The sequence below is a fragment of the Dromaius novaehollandiae genome, chromosome 6 (assembly GCF_036370855.1).
Source record: "Dromaius novaehollandiae isolate bDroNov1 chromosome 6, bDroNov1.hap1, whole genome shotgun sequence".
Classification (NCBI taxonomy): domain Eukaryota; kingdom Metazoa; phylum Chordata; class Aves; order Casuariiformes; family Dromaiidae; genus Dromaius; species Dromaius novaehollandiae.
Window position 1 is genome coordinate 37,125,428 of NC_088103.1, and position 19,450 is coordinate 37,144,877.

General features: G+C 36.7%; 1 protein-coding gene across 1 annotated transcript in view; it reads left to right on the forward strand.

Annotated features, from left to right (window-relative positions):
• The window catches only part of SMC3 (structural maintenance of chromosomes 3), a 28,153-nt gene extending 14,766 nt beyond the window's left edge, over positions 1-13,387 (forward strand). Inside the window, exons 16-29 of the mRNA XM_026117466.2 lie at positions 224-384; positions 2,073-2,214; positions 3,446-3,596; positions 4,610-4,762; positions 7,305-7,456; positions 7,896-8,054; positions 8,748-8,855; positions 9,297-9,405; positions 10,078-10,325; positions 10,464-10,676; positions 11,373-11,564; positions 11,733-11,910; positions 12,485-12,591; positions 12,913-13,387. Of these exons, the coding sequence (XP_025973251.1) occupies positions 224-384; positions 2,073-2,214; positions 3,446-3,596; positions 4,610-4,762; positions 7,305-7,456; positions 7,896-8,054; positions 8,748-8,855; positions 9,297-9,405; positions 10,078-10,325; positions 10,464-10,676; positions 11,373-11,564; positions 11,733-11,910; positions 12,485-12,591; positions 12,913-12,984 (2,145 nt within the window). The 3' untranslated portion in view covers positions 12,985-13,387. The remainder of the gene's footprint in view (positions 1-223; positions 385-2,072; positions 2,215-3,445; positions 3,597-4,609; positions 4,763-7,304; positions 7,457-7,895; positions 8,055-8,747; positions 8,856-9,296; positions 9,406-10,077; positions 10,326-10,463; positions 10,677-11,372; positions 11,565-11,732; positions 11,911-12,484; positions 12,592-12,912) is intronic.
• The last annotated feature ends 6,063 nt before the right edge of the window (positions 13,388-19,450 follow it).

The window sequence follows — 19,450 nt, forward strand, 5'->3', positions numbered from 1 at the left end:
ATAATACTTCTTTTGACTTCTTGCTGAAAAAGAATTAACAGACCGTAAAGTGTAGACTATTAAGTAGTTAAAAGTTATATTCCTTAGAGAAAGTCACAGGTTACCCAGTGGGAGCTTGGAAAGAATGAAAGCCAACATTTTTATCAAGTTGAAGATGAAATGGATTTTTTTTTTCCTTTTGATCTTGTAGTTGCAATGGAATAACATGAGATATTTTTAACAGGCCATTTTAAATGGTATAGACAGCATAAACAAAGTTTTGGAGCACTTCCGTCGAAAAGGCATAAACCAGCATGTTCTAAATGGCTATCATGGCATTGTGATGAATAACTTTGAATGTGAACCAGCTTTCTACACTTGCGTTGAAGTTACTGCAGGGAACAGGTAATTGGATACTTTTCAGTGTTATTGTACAGGCTACCGCAGATGCTTTAACCTTACAATTTAATTGCTAGTGCAGATTCCTGTTGTAAGTTTTATTCTCTTAATCTTGAGCTCTTACTCTTTTGTCAAACTTAAGTGCATTCTGTATATCATCATCAAACTTTCACAGTTTTAAGAAGGAGCCAGGACCTCTACCCATTTAAAAATTAATCCTTAATCTCGTCTCCCTCCGCCCGCCCCCAACAAAAAAAAAAGAGCCTCCTGGTGTTTGCCAGGAGATTTGATAAAATTGATTCCTATTGAATAAAGTAGGCAGCACACTGAACAATAAAGAATCCTACAGTAGGCAACTATGATATGAATCAATAGGGATTTTTACTTGCCACACTAGAAGACGTCATGTGTGAAGGTAGACTCCAGACTGTCAGGAACTGCCATTTAAAAGCTGCCTGAGAAATGATGAGTAGTTAATGAGTCTCTGTGTGATGTGTTCTAGAATAGATGCCTGTTAGGTGATCCACTGCTTCCTGTGCTATCGGACATCTCAAATTCACTTAAAATAGCTGTAAGCAGGGCATTTTGCAGTCATGGAGATGACAGCAGCACAGAAAATCATTATCCAGAAAGGAAAGCTGATCTTTTTGCCATTCCCAGTTTTTGATTCCCTTCAGTATTTCTGTTCTAAACTCATGACTAAATAGTGGTTGGTATGAATATTGTTGCCTTTGTATTAAAAATTTGAAGACTTCTCAGACTCCTTTGGATTTGGCTCATTTCTCCGTTTTGTAATCACTGGCTGTACTGTAAACGCTTAGACTGGTTTCACGTTTTGATGACAGTGGTACTTGTAGAGCTCTTCAGGCCTCATCTTCCCATCCCTTGTACTGTGCTGGTACAGATATTTGCTTCTCATGCAGCAAATTGAGGGACTGGTCTGGTGCAGGGCGTGGTGGATGTTGCCGTAGGGGCAGAATGAGGACAGAGGTGACATGATCTGTGCAAACTTTCACAGAAATGGTGATAGAACTACAATTTAACCGCTGTCCCTCTTCTGAAACATTGGTTTCTGTGTGAACAAGGCTTTCAAAATCCTGTTGTGGTTTGGAAAATGCAATTGAACTTGTGAAGGACAGATCACATTTGATTTGATTCTCTGAGACACTATCAGTCATCAAAAGGGAGATTTCTGTGGTCTCCATTTCTGTTGTTTGTACACAGAGGCTTTTATTTTTGCCATGTGCGATGCCATATTTAGAAACAAGCTCTGTAAACAAAGGAGGCTGAATAGTGTGTATGGAGAGCAGAGGTTTTATGCTGGAGCAAAGCAAGCTATGCAAGTACTGAAAAAAACCCTGCACTTACAGAGCTTGTTCTGTGACCGGATGGTACAGTGGTAAAATTCTTAGCTGATTTCATTTGAATGAAAGTGAATAAAATGTTTTTCCATATATATGCAATTGAGTAAAATCTCTTATAGCAACTAAGAAATGGGTAGATCTTAATTTGTAAAATGTGTTTCCAGTTGGTGTTTTCAAAGGTTTAGCAGGGCTTACAACTGAAGAGAAAATGCAACACAGCTTTGTATTGATGTTACTTTAATAGTACCTGCATGCTTAATGTTCCCTATATCAAAATATTGATGTTTTAGCACAGTAAAGTTTTGCTTTGTTCTTCGGCTTGTTAATTAGGTTGTTTTATCACATTGTGGATTCTGATGAGGTCAGTACAAAGATCTTAATGGAATTTAACAAAATGAACCTTCCGGGAGAAGTTACTTTTCTGCCTCTGAACAAGCTGGATGTTAGAGATACTGCTTATCCTGAGACTAATGTGAGTTAGAGTTCACTTTAAACCATTCTGTACTCCCTCCCTAAATACAAAGCCTCATGTTTTGAATTGCGTACTGCTTATTGCCTCCCACTTTCTTTGGTGTTGAATGTGTGTAATTAAATACTATTTTTAATATGTGACTTCCCAATATTAAAAGCTCGTATATGAAAACATTTACTTTCCTACTAGATTTTGTTCCTCCAGAGTTAAACTTTGTATCTTCCAAGTGATACATAGGTGGTAATAAAAGGAAGCAGAATTTTCTTGTAAACTGACAATTATATGAATTAGCAAATTGTAACTTCTTTAAGCTGAAGGGCTGCCATGGACAGAAGGTGAAGATAGTGTCATGTCAGTCACGGACACTTTTGAGAAAGTTATTTGAAATCGGACGTATTTTTGAAATAAAAATAAACCTTTCAGGTACAACAATTTAAAAAGTATCTCTGAAATATATTTCAAGAAAATATCTGCTCTTATTTGAAATTGAGGTAGTGAATTAATTTTATAAATGTAATAGCTTTCTATGATAATCATGCTAGAATAAATTCTTAAAGAGTTAATTTTTAGATAAAAATGAAATAATCACATTTTTCTGGTATACTTATTTTGGGAGAGCTTTACTGGTGAAACTCTTAATGTTTGTTTACTGTTCTTTACAGGAAAAAAATTACAGAGAATATTTTTGTGACCAATTTATGACAGTTTTTAAACTTGCTTCAGTAGCAATTTAATACTCCATTGAGGTTCTTTGCAAACTCCTAATTGACTTAAATGAGTTTAGTTCAGCCTTGATCTTTAAAGCTTAAATTGCAGAAGCTTTCACCTGATTTCTATACAGTTTTTTGTGTTTATTTGGAGAATGTTTAATTAGTGTTTCCTTTTACCTAATTAACAAGCAGCTGTTTATTTCCAAAGTAGTCATTCAGAATACACAATAACTTGGGTTCAGAGTTTGACATCCTGTGTATAAATTATGGTATATACAGTTCTGGAAGTCTTCATTCTAAAAACTTATTGTTTGTGAAGCCAAATGTTAGTCCTCAGTGAATGAGATGCAAATCTCTCCAACTGAAATTTGGAGAATAGAAGTTCTTGTTTAAGCTTGAATGTATATTGTATTTCTACTTTCGATGGATTTTTGGGAGGTGAGGCTCTTGCATTTTGTGTATGAATTAGTTGCAATGCACTTGCCACATTTGTGTCATTGCACTGTTCACTGTCTCTTCAGGATGCTATTCCTATGATCAGCAAACTGAGATACAATCCAAGATTTGACAAAGCCTTCAAACATGTTTTTGGAAAGACACTAATTTGTCGCAGCATGGAGGTATCCACCCAGCTGGCCAGAGCTTTCACTATGGATTGTATTACTCTGGAAGGTAAATATTGCAATTTCGTAAATTTTTTTTAGTGGGGAAAATGGGATTACTGGAGCAAGAGACTCAATCAAGCACGGTCTTTTAGTATTATTGTTTAAAATAATATACCTGACTGAGGTAATCAAGTGCAAACTGTTACAAGTGCAATGCTAAAATACAGAATTTCTTAAGTCACTGAATTTTCATATCTAAAAAGTCAGAAGCCGTGTGTCTCTGTCCTGAGAACTAGAAAGCAGATTAGGTTTTTACTCATGTTTTATCCAGTTTAGCTGGAGCCTGGAGTGTTCATGGTGTGTTTCACCAACTTAAAACAGGATTTAGGGTGCAAATGTGCAGTCTTAATTACCGAGAAGTGCAAGAGCTGAATACTTGCATGTACCACTCACATACTTGCACATTATGTTCTCTGAATTTATTTGTATCTCTTGATAATTGACTATGCTTGGAGAGCAGTCTCCCTGCAGGTTTATTTGGTTTGCTTTTTGTCTCTTAAAGAAGACAATCTGAAAAACTTCCTGAAGGATACTGAGGAGGAAATTATTAATTAGCAATATCTGTGGCTTGTAGAGTATGTTGCTTCTGTAGAATTGCTCAGCCTCTCTTGCTTTTCTCCTTCACAGTAGATGAAAAATGGGTAGGTTTTTTTAACTGGTTAGTGCTGAGCATTTTTGTTTTCCTTCTTCATATAAATAGTTTTTTTCCTGCAAACTGTACAGTTTCAGAAGTTAATAAAAACAAGTTGAACCTAGCTAATGCTGAAAGAGGATGGTAGCAGTCTTGAGCAGTGAAATGTACCTTAAAATGGACTACCAAAATAAACATTTCACTAATTACAAAACATTGTGTAAAGTACTTATTACAAACATAGATGTGATGCCTGACACTGATAAAGCATTTTTGTAAATTAGTTGAAATGTTATGGTTATTCCATAAGCTGTATCACAGAAACTACTCTGAACATTTTGGAGAGTGTATGCTATGCAGTTTATCTTGTCACTTTTTTACATTATTAGGTGATCAAGTCAGCCATCGTGGTGCTTTGACGGGTGGTTATTATGACACAAGAAAGTCTCGTCTTGAATTGCAGAAAGATGTTAGAAAGGCAGAAGAAGAACTTGGTGAACTTGAAGCAAAACTCAATGAAAACTTACGCAGAAACATTGAAAATATCCTTTTGTTGTTCTTGGGAAGGGTTATGATAGAGCTTTCATTTTGCAGTAATGGACAAAACAATAGACTAACATTTTTTTCTTAATATTACAAATCAGCTGTGGCATTTGTTTTGACTGTTGCTTGTGCAACCCCGTTCTGCATAGTACTGTAGCAACTATAGTAACAAAGGAGTCGGCAGTAAAATAAACAAACATTCTCCGTGTGAAAATTGCTGCATAACTAGTACAATAAATAGATTCTAAAACTTAACTATTGTTAATGTGCCAGAATTGAATTCATTTTTTTAATTTAATTTTTAGTTCAATACAAATAGCTAAGAAATAGTGCCTATGTCATTGCACTTACTTTCTGGTACAGGGAAATGTTGACTGACAAATAGTAACTGTACCAGTGGGGGTCTCTAATGGAATAACAGGTGAAAACTGTTCTTAATAAAATCAAGATTTCTCCTTGCTTTTTCCTAAATGAAATAGGAGCATAAGCAGATCTGATACAGCAGTGCCTGTGATGCATCCCATGCAGTATATTGCTTGTGAGAGTGGCTGGCACTGTAGGCTTCAGAAAAAAAGGGTCTATAGTAACCTGTCCCCATTAAAACTTGACCTTGGTCTTTAAAGTTTAGAGATGGGGTTAAACCCCAAACTGGGACTTTCTATTATTTTTAGAGTTTGTAGTAACTATTATGACCAGATATTCTGGCTCTCTGTGTTAATCTTCACTACCTCTTCGGACTTGTGCTATATTTGTAGTATTTCGTTGTCCTGAACTGGTGTTATGTAGCCTATTTACGCTTGTGGGAGTGTGGGGGGGGGGGGGGGAGGAGCACAGTAATGAGGCTCTGAATTCCTTGATAGTCTTTGTCTTATCAGTCTCTTTGCATGAAAGTCCAGTAACTGTTATCTTTTTCTGGAAGCTCTTTCCTGCTGCAGTGTCGTTTTGAGATCATCTGTCTAGAATTTGGAGGGGGGGTATACAGTTTTTTCTCTCCTGTTATCCAGACCATCTTGTCCTTTAGACCTATTCCTGTTTTGTTTTTTGACCTGCAGCTGTGCATTAGAAATGTTCTGAATATCTGCTGCCTTAAGAACATTAAAGCTTGTGCTTAGATCCACAGCAAATTAGCAAAACTCTGAAAGTGTGTAAGTGTCTACCCATGTCTTGTTAAGTCGTGGAAGATTGTTTAAATGCTCCATTGAATCTGACTTAAATTGTCACGTTTGCCAATTGGCTTTACGTGCACCAGGGACAGTGAAGGCACTTTACCTATCTCACCCCTGAACCATGTGAAAGACCCAGTTTGTGTTCGTACCATTAAATATTTAGCAAGTGTGGCATTGCTTGCTTTAAGTCTTTTTTTTTTTTTTTTTTTTTTTTTAATTACAAATGTGTTGGTATATAGAATTTAAGGATCTGTGCAGAAACTAATTTTAAAATGAATGTCAATGTGTTGTCCAGGTGGCCTGCTTTTTATAATTAGTAATGAGAACTTGAATTCCTGCTGCTTGTAATTAAATTCTCCAGTTACCGGGCTGTTAGTGCTTTTGTTGCAAGTGTCACTTAACTTTTGAACAGAACTACTATTTCAGACCTGAGAAACCTTCCTTGCTATCAATTAAATAAAAACTGTCAGATCTGGGGGGTTTATTTGAGAAAGAGTCAGTAGGAGGTGTAGGTAGGGTGCTCATTTAGCTGATGGGAACCCTTCAGCTGCAGTAGAGCTCTGTTGTTACCACAGTGTGACAGTGAGCTTTAGAATGCAATGCAAACAGACCTTAGTCGTGTTGACAGCAAAATTTCAGTCTGTTCCTGATTACTTCATATTCCATCACTGATCCAGTTTTCCCAAAGCATTTTAGTACTTACTGTATTTTATCATGATCTCTGTGCTGGCAAATTATTTAATTCTTAGGGCAGTTAAGTTGATCTAGTGTTAGAATATGTGTTGTAATAAGTACCATGTGATGCTAGCAGTTCAACATAAGTTAAAACTAAGAATCCTGTGCAAGCTCTGCATCATGGCTCAAGCCACTATACCAAAATTAGTATGAAAAATTAATCTCTTGCCTTAGACTTGTGTGAGGGCTAACTGCATTTTTAAAAAATTTTTTTAATTTTTTTTAAAAAAAAATTAAAAAAAAAATTTATTTATAACCATTTTTGTTTGTTTGTTTACTTTTGAACATTTTTGTTTGTTTATTTATTTTTGTGTTAGGCATATATTATTTTGTATTATCTTGGTTTCCCTTACAAGTTCAAACGTATCTTTACATCCTTCTGACTGCCATGTTGTAAAAATAGCAAAATGAAACTTTCCTGGTTTGTTCTTGGTGTTGGTAAGGGTGCTCAGGTTATTTCCATTGACACTTTTTCATTTTCTCCTATATAACTGATTGTTTTGTATTACAATGGCAGCTGAACATGACTGTCTATGAAATTCTGCTATGGGGCCTTATAAGGAGGGAATAAAAGTTGGAATTTCCAGTAGGTATAAATGTCTTTTAAAATATAGAGAGAATTTTCCTTAGCCCAGAGTATGGATTAATAATGAGATTGACCAGCTAATGAACCAAATGCAGCAAATTGAGACACAACAGAGAAAGTTCAAAGCCTCTCGAGACAGTATTTTGTCGGAGATGAAAATGCTGAAGGAGAAAAGGCAGCAGTCTGAAAAGACATTTATGCCTAAGGTATGATTAGAGGATATTGAAAGCTGTTGTTGATTTTATGTTACTGTTTCATGATAAACCTGCATTTTTCTCTTGTTAACATCATAATATGAAAAGATTACTATAAATGTGTACTATCAAGCAAGTATATAGGAGGGAGAATTAAAAGAGGGAAGTCTCCCACTTAAAAACAAGTATTTTATTTTTCCCCTTGGCTTTTCTTCAAAATTTCTTTTTTCCATTTAGAAGGTAACAAGCAAGCTGATAGATGTTTCTAAAGATAGCATTAATAATTAAATATTTGATGAAGATCCAGATAGTTGTCCAAGTGGTATCTCTGTGGGTTTGGGCTTTTTTAGTAAAGATGCTACGCTGAATGCATTTATGTAAGTAGAAAAGTGAAATTCGTCTAAATCTGGAGACAGCTCTGAGGAATGGTTCTGTTTAATCTGTTCCATAGCAACGCAGCTTGCAGAGTTTGGAGGCAAGTTTACATGCTATGGAATCAACTAGAGAATCATTAAAAGCAGAACTGGGGACAGATTTGTTGTCTCAGCTCAGTCTTGAAGATCAGAAACGCGTGGATGCTCTTAATGATGAAATTCGACAACTACAGCAAGTAAGACGAACTCAATGTCATATACTAAATGTGGTGGCTTTCTTTTCAGTATCTTAAAATCTTGTCCTCTCATATGAAAAGTCACTAACGATAAATGTGTTTTGTAATTAAGCAAGTGTTTGACTGGTAGTAGGCAGGCATGTACGAAATCTTCTCATCTGCAAAGTATAATTGTGTATTTTTCTCAAATGCTGATCGATCACATTGCTAGCTGTATTGCTTGAGAATTTGCTATTTTATCTAGGGTTCATCATGGTTTGCCTCCTACTCTTGGATTTTTACAACAGTAAAAACAAATAACTGTGATCTGAAGTGAGTGATGCATTGGGTGGGGAAATAAAACATTTTAAGTATGTGGTAGATGAGAAATACTACTTTTTAAGTATTCTCTTAAAAGCTCTTTTAGTTTTAAGAATTGGATTCAGATGCTAATATAGCTTGACCAAAATTACAGATTTGTATGGTTGATTTTCTGATAGTAGGCAGCTGCAGAAATATTTCTATCTGTTAAAATTAGAATAATGGGCCTAAGGATTATATGATGTTTCCATACACTGAATTCTGTGAAGAGAGATGTGGGGTTTTTTGTTTTTTTGTGTTTTTTTTTCCTTTGCTTAGGGTTTTCTTAACAAGAAAGAAGTTAGTTGTTTGGGAGTCACTTGAGGCCATTAATATGCTTTTTTATTTTTTCAGGAAAACAGACAGCTTTTGAATGAGAGAATTAAACTGGAAGGCATCATCACAAGAGTCGAAACATATCTTAATGAGAATTTGAGAAAACGCTTAGACCAAGTGGAACAAGTAAGGGTTTTATCTTAAAGGCATTTTTTGCAGTCTGTTCTTGATTTATTTCCAGGGCTTTGGCATATTACTCTTTTGATAAATATGCATTTGCTACTGTGTATGTTGCAACTTAAAGGACTTAGATAATCTGATGTTTTTGCTTTTCTTTATCTAGCAGAGTTATATGTTCCACTTGGATTTCAGCACATTATTTTAAGAATGTGAGATTTTGACCAAAAACATACCATCTATACAGAAGCCTGCAGTATTTGTAGAGTTCCACGTTCAATTAGGGCTACAGTAGTGACAAATATGTGTAAAGACTTAATTATAAAACTTTAATAAAACATTTTCAGGCATGTACATGTATCAAGACTGGTGGAAGATAACTTGGTAGCCTGGTTTATACTTCTGTTCCCTTCCATGCTGAAGTTTGATGGCATTCATTTTGTCCTATAGGAACTGAATGAGCTACGAGAAACAGAAGGTGGCACAGTTCTTACTGCCACAACATCAGAACTTGAGGCTATCAACAAACGAGTGAAAGATACGCTGGCACGGTCAGATGGTTGGTAATACCACTTTTTCCAACAAAACTGCTGATTGTTTTGAAAATTCACGCGTACCATGTTTTGGTTTAAAAATGGAGCATAATATGAAAAGCAGTCATCTAATGCAAGTAATATATGGTAGTTATACACCATGTAACAGATTCTTGGAACTTATTCCAAAGTAAATAATACAGGATTTCGTACAAGTCAAACAGAAATGAAGGTTGTCCATGATTGCACATGCATAATTATCCCAGTAAGTATGTATATGTGATAACAGATTTCTGGCTTCAGGACATAGTACTTTTGGAAACAACTTTCTTACAGGCATGATCTTGTATAGTTGTTCTTGGATAGTTGTTCTTGGATTTTGCCTAAACTATCTAATACTAAGTTGCTGCCAAACAGGAAACAGCATCTGTATGGATCACCTATTTTTTTTCTGTTTTCTGTCATGACCTTAGCTTGTTTCTTTGATTTTTAGTCATATACTTATGGAGAAGGTGAAAAGGGGATATTTCAGTTTTTTATCTTAATGTTAACTTTCTAATCACTCTACTTAATAAAAAAAAAAAAAAAATCCAGAGAGGATGTTTTAAGATAGTTGACTGGATAACTGCTGATTTTATGCAGACGTGCAGACTTACACTTTGGGGTTTGTGCTCTCTTTCTTCCCCTCAATATCTCAGATCTGGATAATTCTATTGACAAAACAGAGGCAGGAATTAAAGAGCTTCAAAAAAGCATGGAACGCTGGAAGAACATGGAAAAAGAACATATGGATGCCATTAACCATGACACAAAAGAACTTGAGAAGATGACTAACAGGCAAGGCATGCTCCTCAAGAAGAAAGAGGAATGCATGAAGAAAATCAGAGAGTTGGGTTCACTTCCACAGGAGGCCTTTGAAAAATATCAGACCTTAAGTTTAAAGCAGGTAATAAGTGTCCTTAGCTTTATGCTATAACGAAGCTGGTGATCTGGAGCATTATTATAGGATCACACACGCACATCCTGAGTGTCAAATGTGGCTAGAATTGAAACTCACTCTATGTTAATATTTTTCCCTATGCAGCTATTCCGCAAACTGGAGCAGTGTAATACAGAACTGAAGAAATACAGTCATGTTAATAAAAAAGCTTTAGATCAGTTTGTGAACTTCTCAGAACAGAAGGAAAAACTGATAAAAAGACAAGAGGAGCTGGACAGGGGCTACAAGTCCATCATGGAGCTGATGAATGTACTTGAGCTCAGGAAATATGAAGCTATTCAGCTGACTTTCAAACAGGTAACATTGGTAACAGTTATGAAGAGACTGTGGAGTTCAAATAAAATTGTCCCATTATGTAGCAGCTACACAGGAAAAAAGAGATAGATAAGTAGAGCTATTACATAATGATAGAAGGCTGTATCTTGTAACTTTTTTTCTTTGAATAATGAAAAAGAAACAAGTTAGCATTTTAAATAAGTGCTGACCTTGTGTGTTACCATTCTGGCTTTTGTGTGAACTTTTAGAATACTTCCTTTCTGTTGAATTTCTTTTGTATTATGTACAGCCCTTTCTGGGGAACGTTTGATAACAAACTGTGCTCACAAGTCCATTCTCTGAATTAGGTGAAAGCCATTACTACCGTTAGCATAGGGTCTTACTGCAGTGTATAAAGTATCTTCCTAAAGATCACTTGCATAACTTCTAATCTCATGTTAAATTCACTGAAATCATACTTGCTTTTGCTGCTGTTCTCCATTTTAATTGTTTTCTTTTTTGTGAAAAATCTTGTACTATAAGAGAAGCTGGTTCAAATGTTTTTAGAGTGATTGTTAGGTATGTTTCCAGCTTCTACTTGTGCTTGAACATGAATGCTGATCTCTCTGATTTTGAAGAAAACATGTAGCACGATTATGTAAAAACAGTAATTTTTTCTACTTTGTATTTCACTATGTAGAAATAATATGAATTGCTATTGGCTGTCTTTTTTCTAAGGTGTCAAAAAACTTCAGTGAAGTGTTCCAGAAACTAGTTCCTGGTGGCAAAGCCACATTAGTGATGAAGAAAGGAGATGTGGAAGGCAACCAGTCCCAGGATGAAGGTGAAGGCAGCACTGAGAGTGAAAGGGGATCTGGATCACAGAGCAGTGTGCCATCTGTAGACCAGTTCACTGGAGTTGGCATAAGGGTAAAGAGAAATATTTGTTTCAGTACTCCCTGTAGTCTTTTAGATCAAAATAAATATAGTTCAAATGGTAAAAAGTCAACATTTAATTGATCGTTTTTATTCAGTACAATAGCAAATGATGTTGTGGTTTAATATTTTAGAATCATCTTACTGTTAGCATTTTCTTAGGTATCGTTCACAGGAAAACAGGGTGAAATGAGAGAAATGCAGCAACTTTCTGGTGGGCAGAAATCCTTGGTGGCCTTAGCCCTGATATTTGCTATCCAGAAATGTGATCCAGCTCCATTTTACCTGTTCGATGAAATCGACCAAGCTCTGGATGCTCAGCACAGAAAGGCTGTTTCAGGTAACTGCCTGGTTTAATTCATTTTTAAGCATAAAATAGTGTGGTTGAAGGTGATGGTCTGTCTTCTAATGCCTGCTGGTGTTTCAGTAAGCCTTTCATCGCAGGGGCACCTGTTTAAATAAATATCCCATGTGTGTGTTAAATTAACTTTGTGCCTTTTGAAGGTTTCTGTGAACTTAGTTTTGGGTGAAAGCTCTATCTTAATACACAGTATTTAAAGGGTCTCCTTAATATGTTTCAGTGTAGTGGAAATACTGCCGTTTTTGAAACGTAGTGGTTTGGTTAAGAGCCAACTCTTACTGCATCAAGTTGGAAAAGTGCTTAGTCTATTTTCCCTCATAAAAGCATAATGCACTGATTTGTCAAGTGGTTGGGTTTGTCAGAGTTAATATTGGAACTAAGACCTAAAGCCTAATAAAAACTAGTCACATAGCCATTCTTTTTTTTATTAGTAAGCAAAACCTTTTTTAAACAAGGAATAGCAAAATATTTTGTTTGTCTTTTATATTAAGATTTGTCCTATTCTATTGAAAAGCTGATATTAATAAGGAATTCTTATGTTCTTATCTTTAAGATATGATTATGGAACTAGCTGAACATGCTCAGTTTATTACAACAACTTTTAGGCCTGAACTGCTCGAGTCAGCTGACAAGTTCTATGGTGTAAAATTCAGAAACAAGGTAAATAAGTTTTACTTCTGGTATTTACTGAGAAGTTTATCAAGCTGTGAATTTGAGACTGGACTTTCCATTTGCAAAGAGCTGCAAGGATGCCCTGGCTTATTTTAGTGGTGGATCTCTGGTTATTTTGCAGTCTGGTGTAGAAGTTCTCTCTTTCCTGAAGAAGAATTAAAGGATCTACATCTGTCCCTTGCCATTTGCTTAAATGGAAACCAGACATTTGTTATTGACCCATTGAGTCTTGATGGGAGCCTCTGGGAATAATGCTGTTCTGTTTTGTAGGAAATATTTCTAATCACCGCATACTTCTTCTTCCACCAGGTTAGTCATATTGATGTGATCACAGCAGAAATGGCCAAAGACTTTGTAGAAGATGACACCACGCATGGTTAAACGAAAGTGTACTGACAGCTTGTTTGGAAGATGTGTATAGTGTGATGTTTATGCCAGGGAACTGTAAATTTAATATACAACATATTTAGTCCTTGTTTAAAATAGTTTTTGAACATACATTTTAACCAAAACCCCAAAAGGTTTAGTTTCAAAGGAGCTTGAGTACTCATTTTGTCTCTGTTGCTGTATTTTATAAGATAATTGTTAATGTTACCTTTATACAGTACCTGTAGTTTGAAAGTTTTATTCCCCTCCCTCAAATCTTTTGTAAAGTGTCCTATTGCTGTTTTAAAGCTTTTCAAGAAGTGCTAGCTATTCCTTCCTAATTATAATTTTATCATTTATATTGCCTCACATGTTTTTTTAATAGCTTCAATTAAAATGATTGGTTTTATCGCTGTAATTTGTATATGTTAAGTGCTTGGTTTATGTTGCCTGTCTTTAGGGGATTTCACTGAGATGGAGTAAATGTATTGATCATATTGGAGCTGCTAATTTCAGAAGTATGAGACAAAATTATTGGTTCAAGCTATACTTAATTCTGTTTTTTTCTTTTTGCACATTGTCAATGGCTGTCATAAACTTTGGATAGGGTTTAGATTCATCAGCCAAATGCCAGCTATGGCTCAGCAGAAAATTACCTCAAGTCTGTACTTACACAGATTTATAATATTCTGGTTATTGAATTGAAAAATAGTGTGCAAGTATCAGAAGACACTGAAGTCTCAAAAACCCTAGATTTGTATCAAGACAACTTTCTTCTTTTCCCCAACACTCTGGAATTGCCAAGTCCAGTGTAATAATTCCTCTGTATTCTTTCAGCCTGGCAGACCAGCATTACTTAGGCCAAGTGTCAGTCACCAGTCAAAATAAGAATATTTTCCTGGTGCCAAGCTAGACTTCTGATGTTTAGTGATGGTGTTTAGAATTTCCTGTGCTATTTTGTAAAGCTTAAGGCTTTTCCTTGAACTTTTTATTTCCCATCTCAGATAGTAAAGCAGTTGTAAAAGCAAAAAATCAATTGGTGTTGCAAAAAGGAGCCCTAAAACAGACTTCTGACAGAGAAGAACTTAGGTCTGCATTCCATACTCTTTACTGAAAAAGATTAGTTACTAGCATAAACCTGCAGTAAGTAAACAAATGGTTTTGGAAGTAAGGACTACATTCAGCTGTCATTTATCTTTCCATGTGATCTAGCCTTAGTTGTCTTAACCTTAAACAGTACAGTGAGAAACAATAAACTTGTATACTGCATTTACTCTATAGGGCACTTCCACTGAAAAAGGAGAATAAAGCTGTCTGATAGGTTTTCATCTGCTGCTTAAGCACCTTCGCTCCCCACTGAGAACATTGGTTGGTGCTGCTTACTCCATGTGAGGAGGTGGAGGGGAGGAGGGCATGAATATGTGAGTCTCCTGAGCTGGGAAGTGCAAATAATTATGGGGAAAAGGTAGGATAAGAGAAGAAGACTAAAGTTAGTACAGGGGCAACTTCTCCAGGGAGAGATAGTCATGCAGGAAGTTGCTTCCTGCAATAAATCTTACAGATCAGAAGGAAGAGGATGTCCTGTTTGATAGAGCAAAACTTTCCATTCTTCCTATGGAGTCATTAACTACATAGTAGACTTCCCTCAGTGAAGAGAGGGTAGGGTACAAAACTTGAAACAAAAACTCACAAAGGCAAAATAAATTCTTCCCAATCCTTCTCCCCCCCCCCCCCCCAAAAAAAAACCTTTTAGCATTTAAAGGCACTTTGTATTTGAGAACTCTGAAGGCTTTGAAATGTGTCCTCTGTAGAGAGAGCTCTGACTGGGTTATGTCTTTAGGCTGGCTGCAGAGCGAAGCATTCCTAAATTATTCACAGGTGGAACAAACAAATGAATTCTAAGTCCAAGAATCTAGTCAAACTTGGCAGCTGATGCAACAGATTCATATCCAAGGTTATTGATTTCATGGTATTTGATCCAGTGCATGTAACTAAACATGGTAAGTGCCCATAATCTGTGACCATCAGATACAGAACTTCACTGTAGTTGTAGCAGGCTGCTCTCTCAGTTTACTGGTTAAGCTTGCTAATACCAGGCCATTAGATTGACAGTTGTTAGTTTGAACTGTAGTTCAGTTTGAAGAGATGTACACTTCATAGACAATTAAGTTAACTTCTGTGCTTGATTTGATCAAATTGTGATCCTAATTAGGAGGCAGTAGATATATTTGAGCAGAATCTTTATTTGTACAATGTTAAGCATAATAGGGCCTAGATTTAACTAGATGTAATAGTAACTTCATCTGTGCTAAAAATTTTCCTGTGAGTTAAGTCTGGCAATTTTAAGTCTGTTATCAAGCACAGTAGAAAAGTGGGTAATGATTCTAGCATGCTGGTGAAAAATACACAGCTGAATCCTGGGTTAATACTATACAGAGTAAGAGTAGAAAAGCCCTTAGCCGTCTTTTTCAATCTATTACCTACTAAAGTCTAAGGCTTAGAACTAGTTCCAGAATCATTTTTGTTCAAGGTAAGTTTGTGGGCTTTTTTTTTTTTTTTTTTTTTTTTTTTTTTTTTTTTTTTTTCATGAACTGAAGTGACTACCAATGTAGTTGGGTTTTTTATTTTACTCTATTTTTCTCCTTTGGAAGTGGTATTTCTAGAGAGGCCGCTTTCTAAGTAGATGCTTTGTTCTCTGGCAACACCCCTTCCTTCCTGTGCACTCGCTATCAGCCCTGTGGTGCCCTCTCTGCTGTGCAGCTACACTGCAAAGTGGGGAGGGGGAGATCTAATGGCATCAGTTCCTTGCTCTGGTTCACTGAATAATGGTGCTAGCAGTAGCACTAACATGCGCAGGAATGCAATGGGAGATGATCTTAGGCAGCAGCTCCTGCAGATGTCAAAGCACAGCACTTTGCATGGTGCGACAGATGAGATACTAATACCCTACATTTAGCTTGACTTGTGAAGTACATAAGCCCAAAATTAAAACTAAAGGTGGTCTCAAACAAATGTAAGGTGAGTTATTTATCTACCAAAATATGCACCAGCTCGCTACACTGGAAAGGAAATGGGGAGAGAGGGGGAAACGGATGGAGACAGAGAAGAGGTGCATGGAAGTGGTAGAACCAGATGTTGAGCCATGATATGTGCTGTTTTAAGGGAAGTCCTGGTATAAAGGAGGAGGAATTGCCTGGTAAATTGTCAGTGCATACAAATGAAAGCAGTAATGGGATTTCCCAGGCTGATTTTTGCCATGGCTAATGTCAGGAGTTGCACAAGAAAAATCCAGATTTTGTTGCTGTCTGCCACTACTGATCCACTTCTGCTGCATAAATCTAAATAGTTTTTATGACACGGTCATTGCAAAATGCAGTTGAAATGATATGTTTCCAAGGTATGTGTATTTGTCGTGTTCTTGATGACGGTTCATACCTGATCTCCTCAACTTTGCAGTCTGGAAGTTCTTTTCTGTCTGCCAGGGCACAAAATTCTTGCTGGGGTTTGAAAAGTCAAGCTTTGGTTAGAGTTAGTGTATCCTTCAGTTTCTTCAGATATATCCAATTTTTCCCACTGTAAAGTTTGTTAAGACTAGAAGTTGTAGAAATCCTGCGTGCCCAATGGCACGTGCTCTCTATGTCTAGGAAGCCTGGGCCCTGGCATATTGACTGCAGGGCCTGCCTGGCAACTTCTGTTAGGTGCTCCTCAGAAACACGGTAAGACAGAGCTGGTTGTTCTTTTGGGTCAGTATCAGAAGTACAGTTTCTGATAAGTGTAATGGGAGAGAGAAAGTCACTAGAAGTATGATCTAGAAAGAAAGAATTTAGGAAAGTTGCCATTTTTCATTCTTCTGGTTACTATAATTACCATAAAACAATTGTTGCCTGGATGTGCAAATGGGGGGCAACTTGAAAGCTGGTGTTAATGTAATTGCTGAGTAATACCAATATGGTGGTTCAACCATTTTCATAGCTGTCAATCTGTGGAATTTCATCATCAGCTGAATCTCTAATCACTGGTGATTCATTTTTAATAAATGTCCTTCAAATATTTTGTAAGAGTATCACCTTTTGAGTTTCACTTTATATTTTTAGTATCTTAGGTGTCACAAGGTGTAGTTTGTAGTTTGGGGCAGCAGATGGAGCCAAACTGGACTAAATATGCAAAAATATTTTTTCTTTCTTAAATTAAGATTAAACAGGAGAGTTACAGCTTTTTTGCAAGGTTTTTCTGAGTTCCAGTGGCTATGTTGGTTATGAGGACCCTTAACAAGTACAGAAATATGGAAGATAAATAGTTGCATGTGGGCAAATTATGGAAATAAAAATGATACACCCTCATAAAGATTTGAAAAAGGCTTGAAAAATTGGCTAAAATGTTCTGGATGGGTAGAATTGTGCCATTCCAAAAGAATATGAATAAAATTATGCAGCAGCTCTCCCTCCCCCATCCACCCGACCCAGAAATACACAGTTCAGGTGAAGTCAAACATATCTGGAAAGCTATCACAAAGTATAAAAATCGGGTTCCTTTATGACAAATTACTAGTAATTCTTTCCAGTACACTTCCTGACAAAATAATCATTGTCTTTGCAGCTGAGTCTGTGGGAGTGGATGATTCCTGAAGAAGGGACGAACAGGAGGGAATGGGGCCTCTTCTGTTAGAATTCTGCTATCGAATTGCAGGTGTGGAGTGAGTTATCCTGACTGCTGAAGTCAGCAACTGCTGGGATCCTCTTAGCTGCTCCTGTCAGAGTGTATTTATCCCTAGTCACCCAGGGACACTTCTGAAGAACAGCTGCTTTGCTGTTGGAGCACCAGGTTATATTAGATAATAGCTCTTCACCTGAGAGGGAAATGTCACTCTTTTATGGGCTCTAATGGAGCCCTGCTGGTTTTACGAGCTGAGAGTCTTCAGATACTGTTTCAAAATATTATCCTAGGGAAAGGTAACCTTAGACCCTGGAAAGGTCTTTATTTTCCAGCATCTGTTTTCATTCCTCGTTAGTCACAATGGATGCTTTTATTATCTCCTTAGGTAAAAGTATTTCCAAAAATAAAATCTAAATTTTTTCATCTTACGTAAGTTCATTTGACTAGTGATGCTGCCTGATTTTTCTATTAGGTTTATAAAAGACTCTTTTGTTTGTTTGTTTTTTTTTTGGTAAAAAGCAAACACTTTCAATGTGAGTATAAATGTGTTCGGGCTTGTTTTAGGTGGAGGTATTTTTCACCTCCATCCTGGCATGATGTCTTGTTTCTCCCTAGCTCACTGAGCTCCAACGCAGAGAGAAGGCAGTTGGGCTGAGATACTTAGTTTCAGTTGCTTTGTCTTTGTTCCTTTCGTCTCGCTTTGTCTCATCGATGCCTTTGAGTATGACCACGAGGGGACATCTCCCACAGTGCATGTTAAGCTTGCTCACTTCCAAGTTCAGCTTTTTAATTTTAGTTTTCTCCACTCCCCATTTGTTTTGTCCCAGACATTTCTTATTAATGTAGCAACAATGACTCTCACTTAAAATCAGTGTGCAGTAGTCTTTAAATTCCTCTTGCTGGTTTATGAGCTAAGTGCTAACCATGTTCAAATGGATTACATTTAGCCAATGAGATTTTTATAACCACACTGAGCCAGCATCAGTTTTCAGTGCTACTGAATCAGCAGCCGCTTCATGTTGCATTTCACTTCTAGGAGAATTACATTGTTTTTCTCAGATGCTCCCAGAATTCTACTTGCTAAGGCAAAGAACTACTCATAATTACTTATCAGTCACGTGTCACATTTGCATTTTCTCCTCTGGGTGAAAACATTAGGATGAGAAATGTCAAGCATCAGAACTGGAGAATTTGCATGTCATTTCCCACTATTCTAAAATGTGATTTAAATAAGGCAGAATCTGCATGTAGAAACCACTTCTGCAACCATGCCTTAGAGGAGGTATCAGTAAGATGTTTGTTGGGTTACAAGGAACTCTGTGAAGGTTATCTGTATATACTGTGCTTTAGATAGGAGGCATTCCAGATAGAGTGTACAGTATCTAGTTGCTCCTGACCTCACTAAATGTTATAGGCAGTTACTTCTAGAGCGTGGAGCTCAGGGAAAATCTCCTCTGTCTCTCCAACAGAACTCAAGTTTTCTGCTTAAACTTTAAGGATAAACATATATCCATGCCCTTCAATGTTCAGATCACCCAAAGAACTAAGGTGTTTATCCAGCCAGCTGCATGCAGGCCCTCATAGTGCAGTAGTATTGCTTAAACTATGGGAAAATTGGAGCTTGTAAATGAATTTGTGGTTAGTATCAGAACTTAAACTTGTAAACAATATTGAGTAGCCAGAATCTCTCAGCTCAGCTGTAGCTTGCAATATGGCCTACCTGAGCATAAGCTGTATTCCAATTGCTTTGTAATTACCTGCAGACTGACACAGACTGTACAAACAAAAACTACCCTGACAGCGCTAGGGTTCCTCTATATGTCTGCCA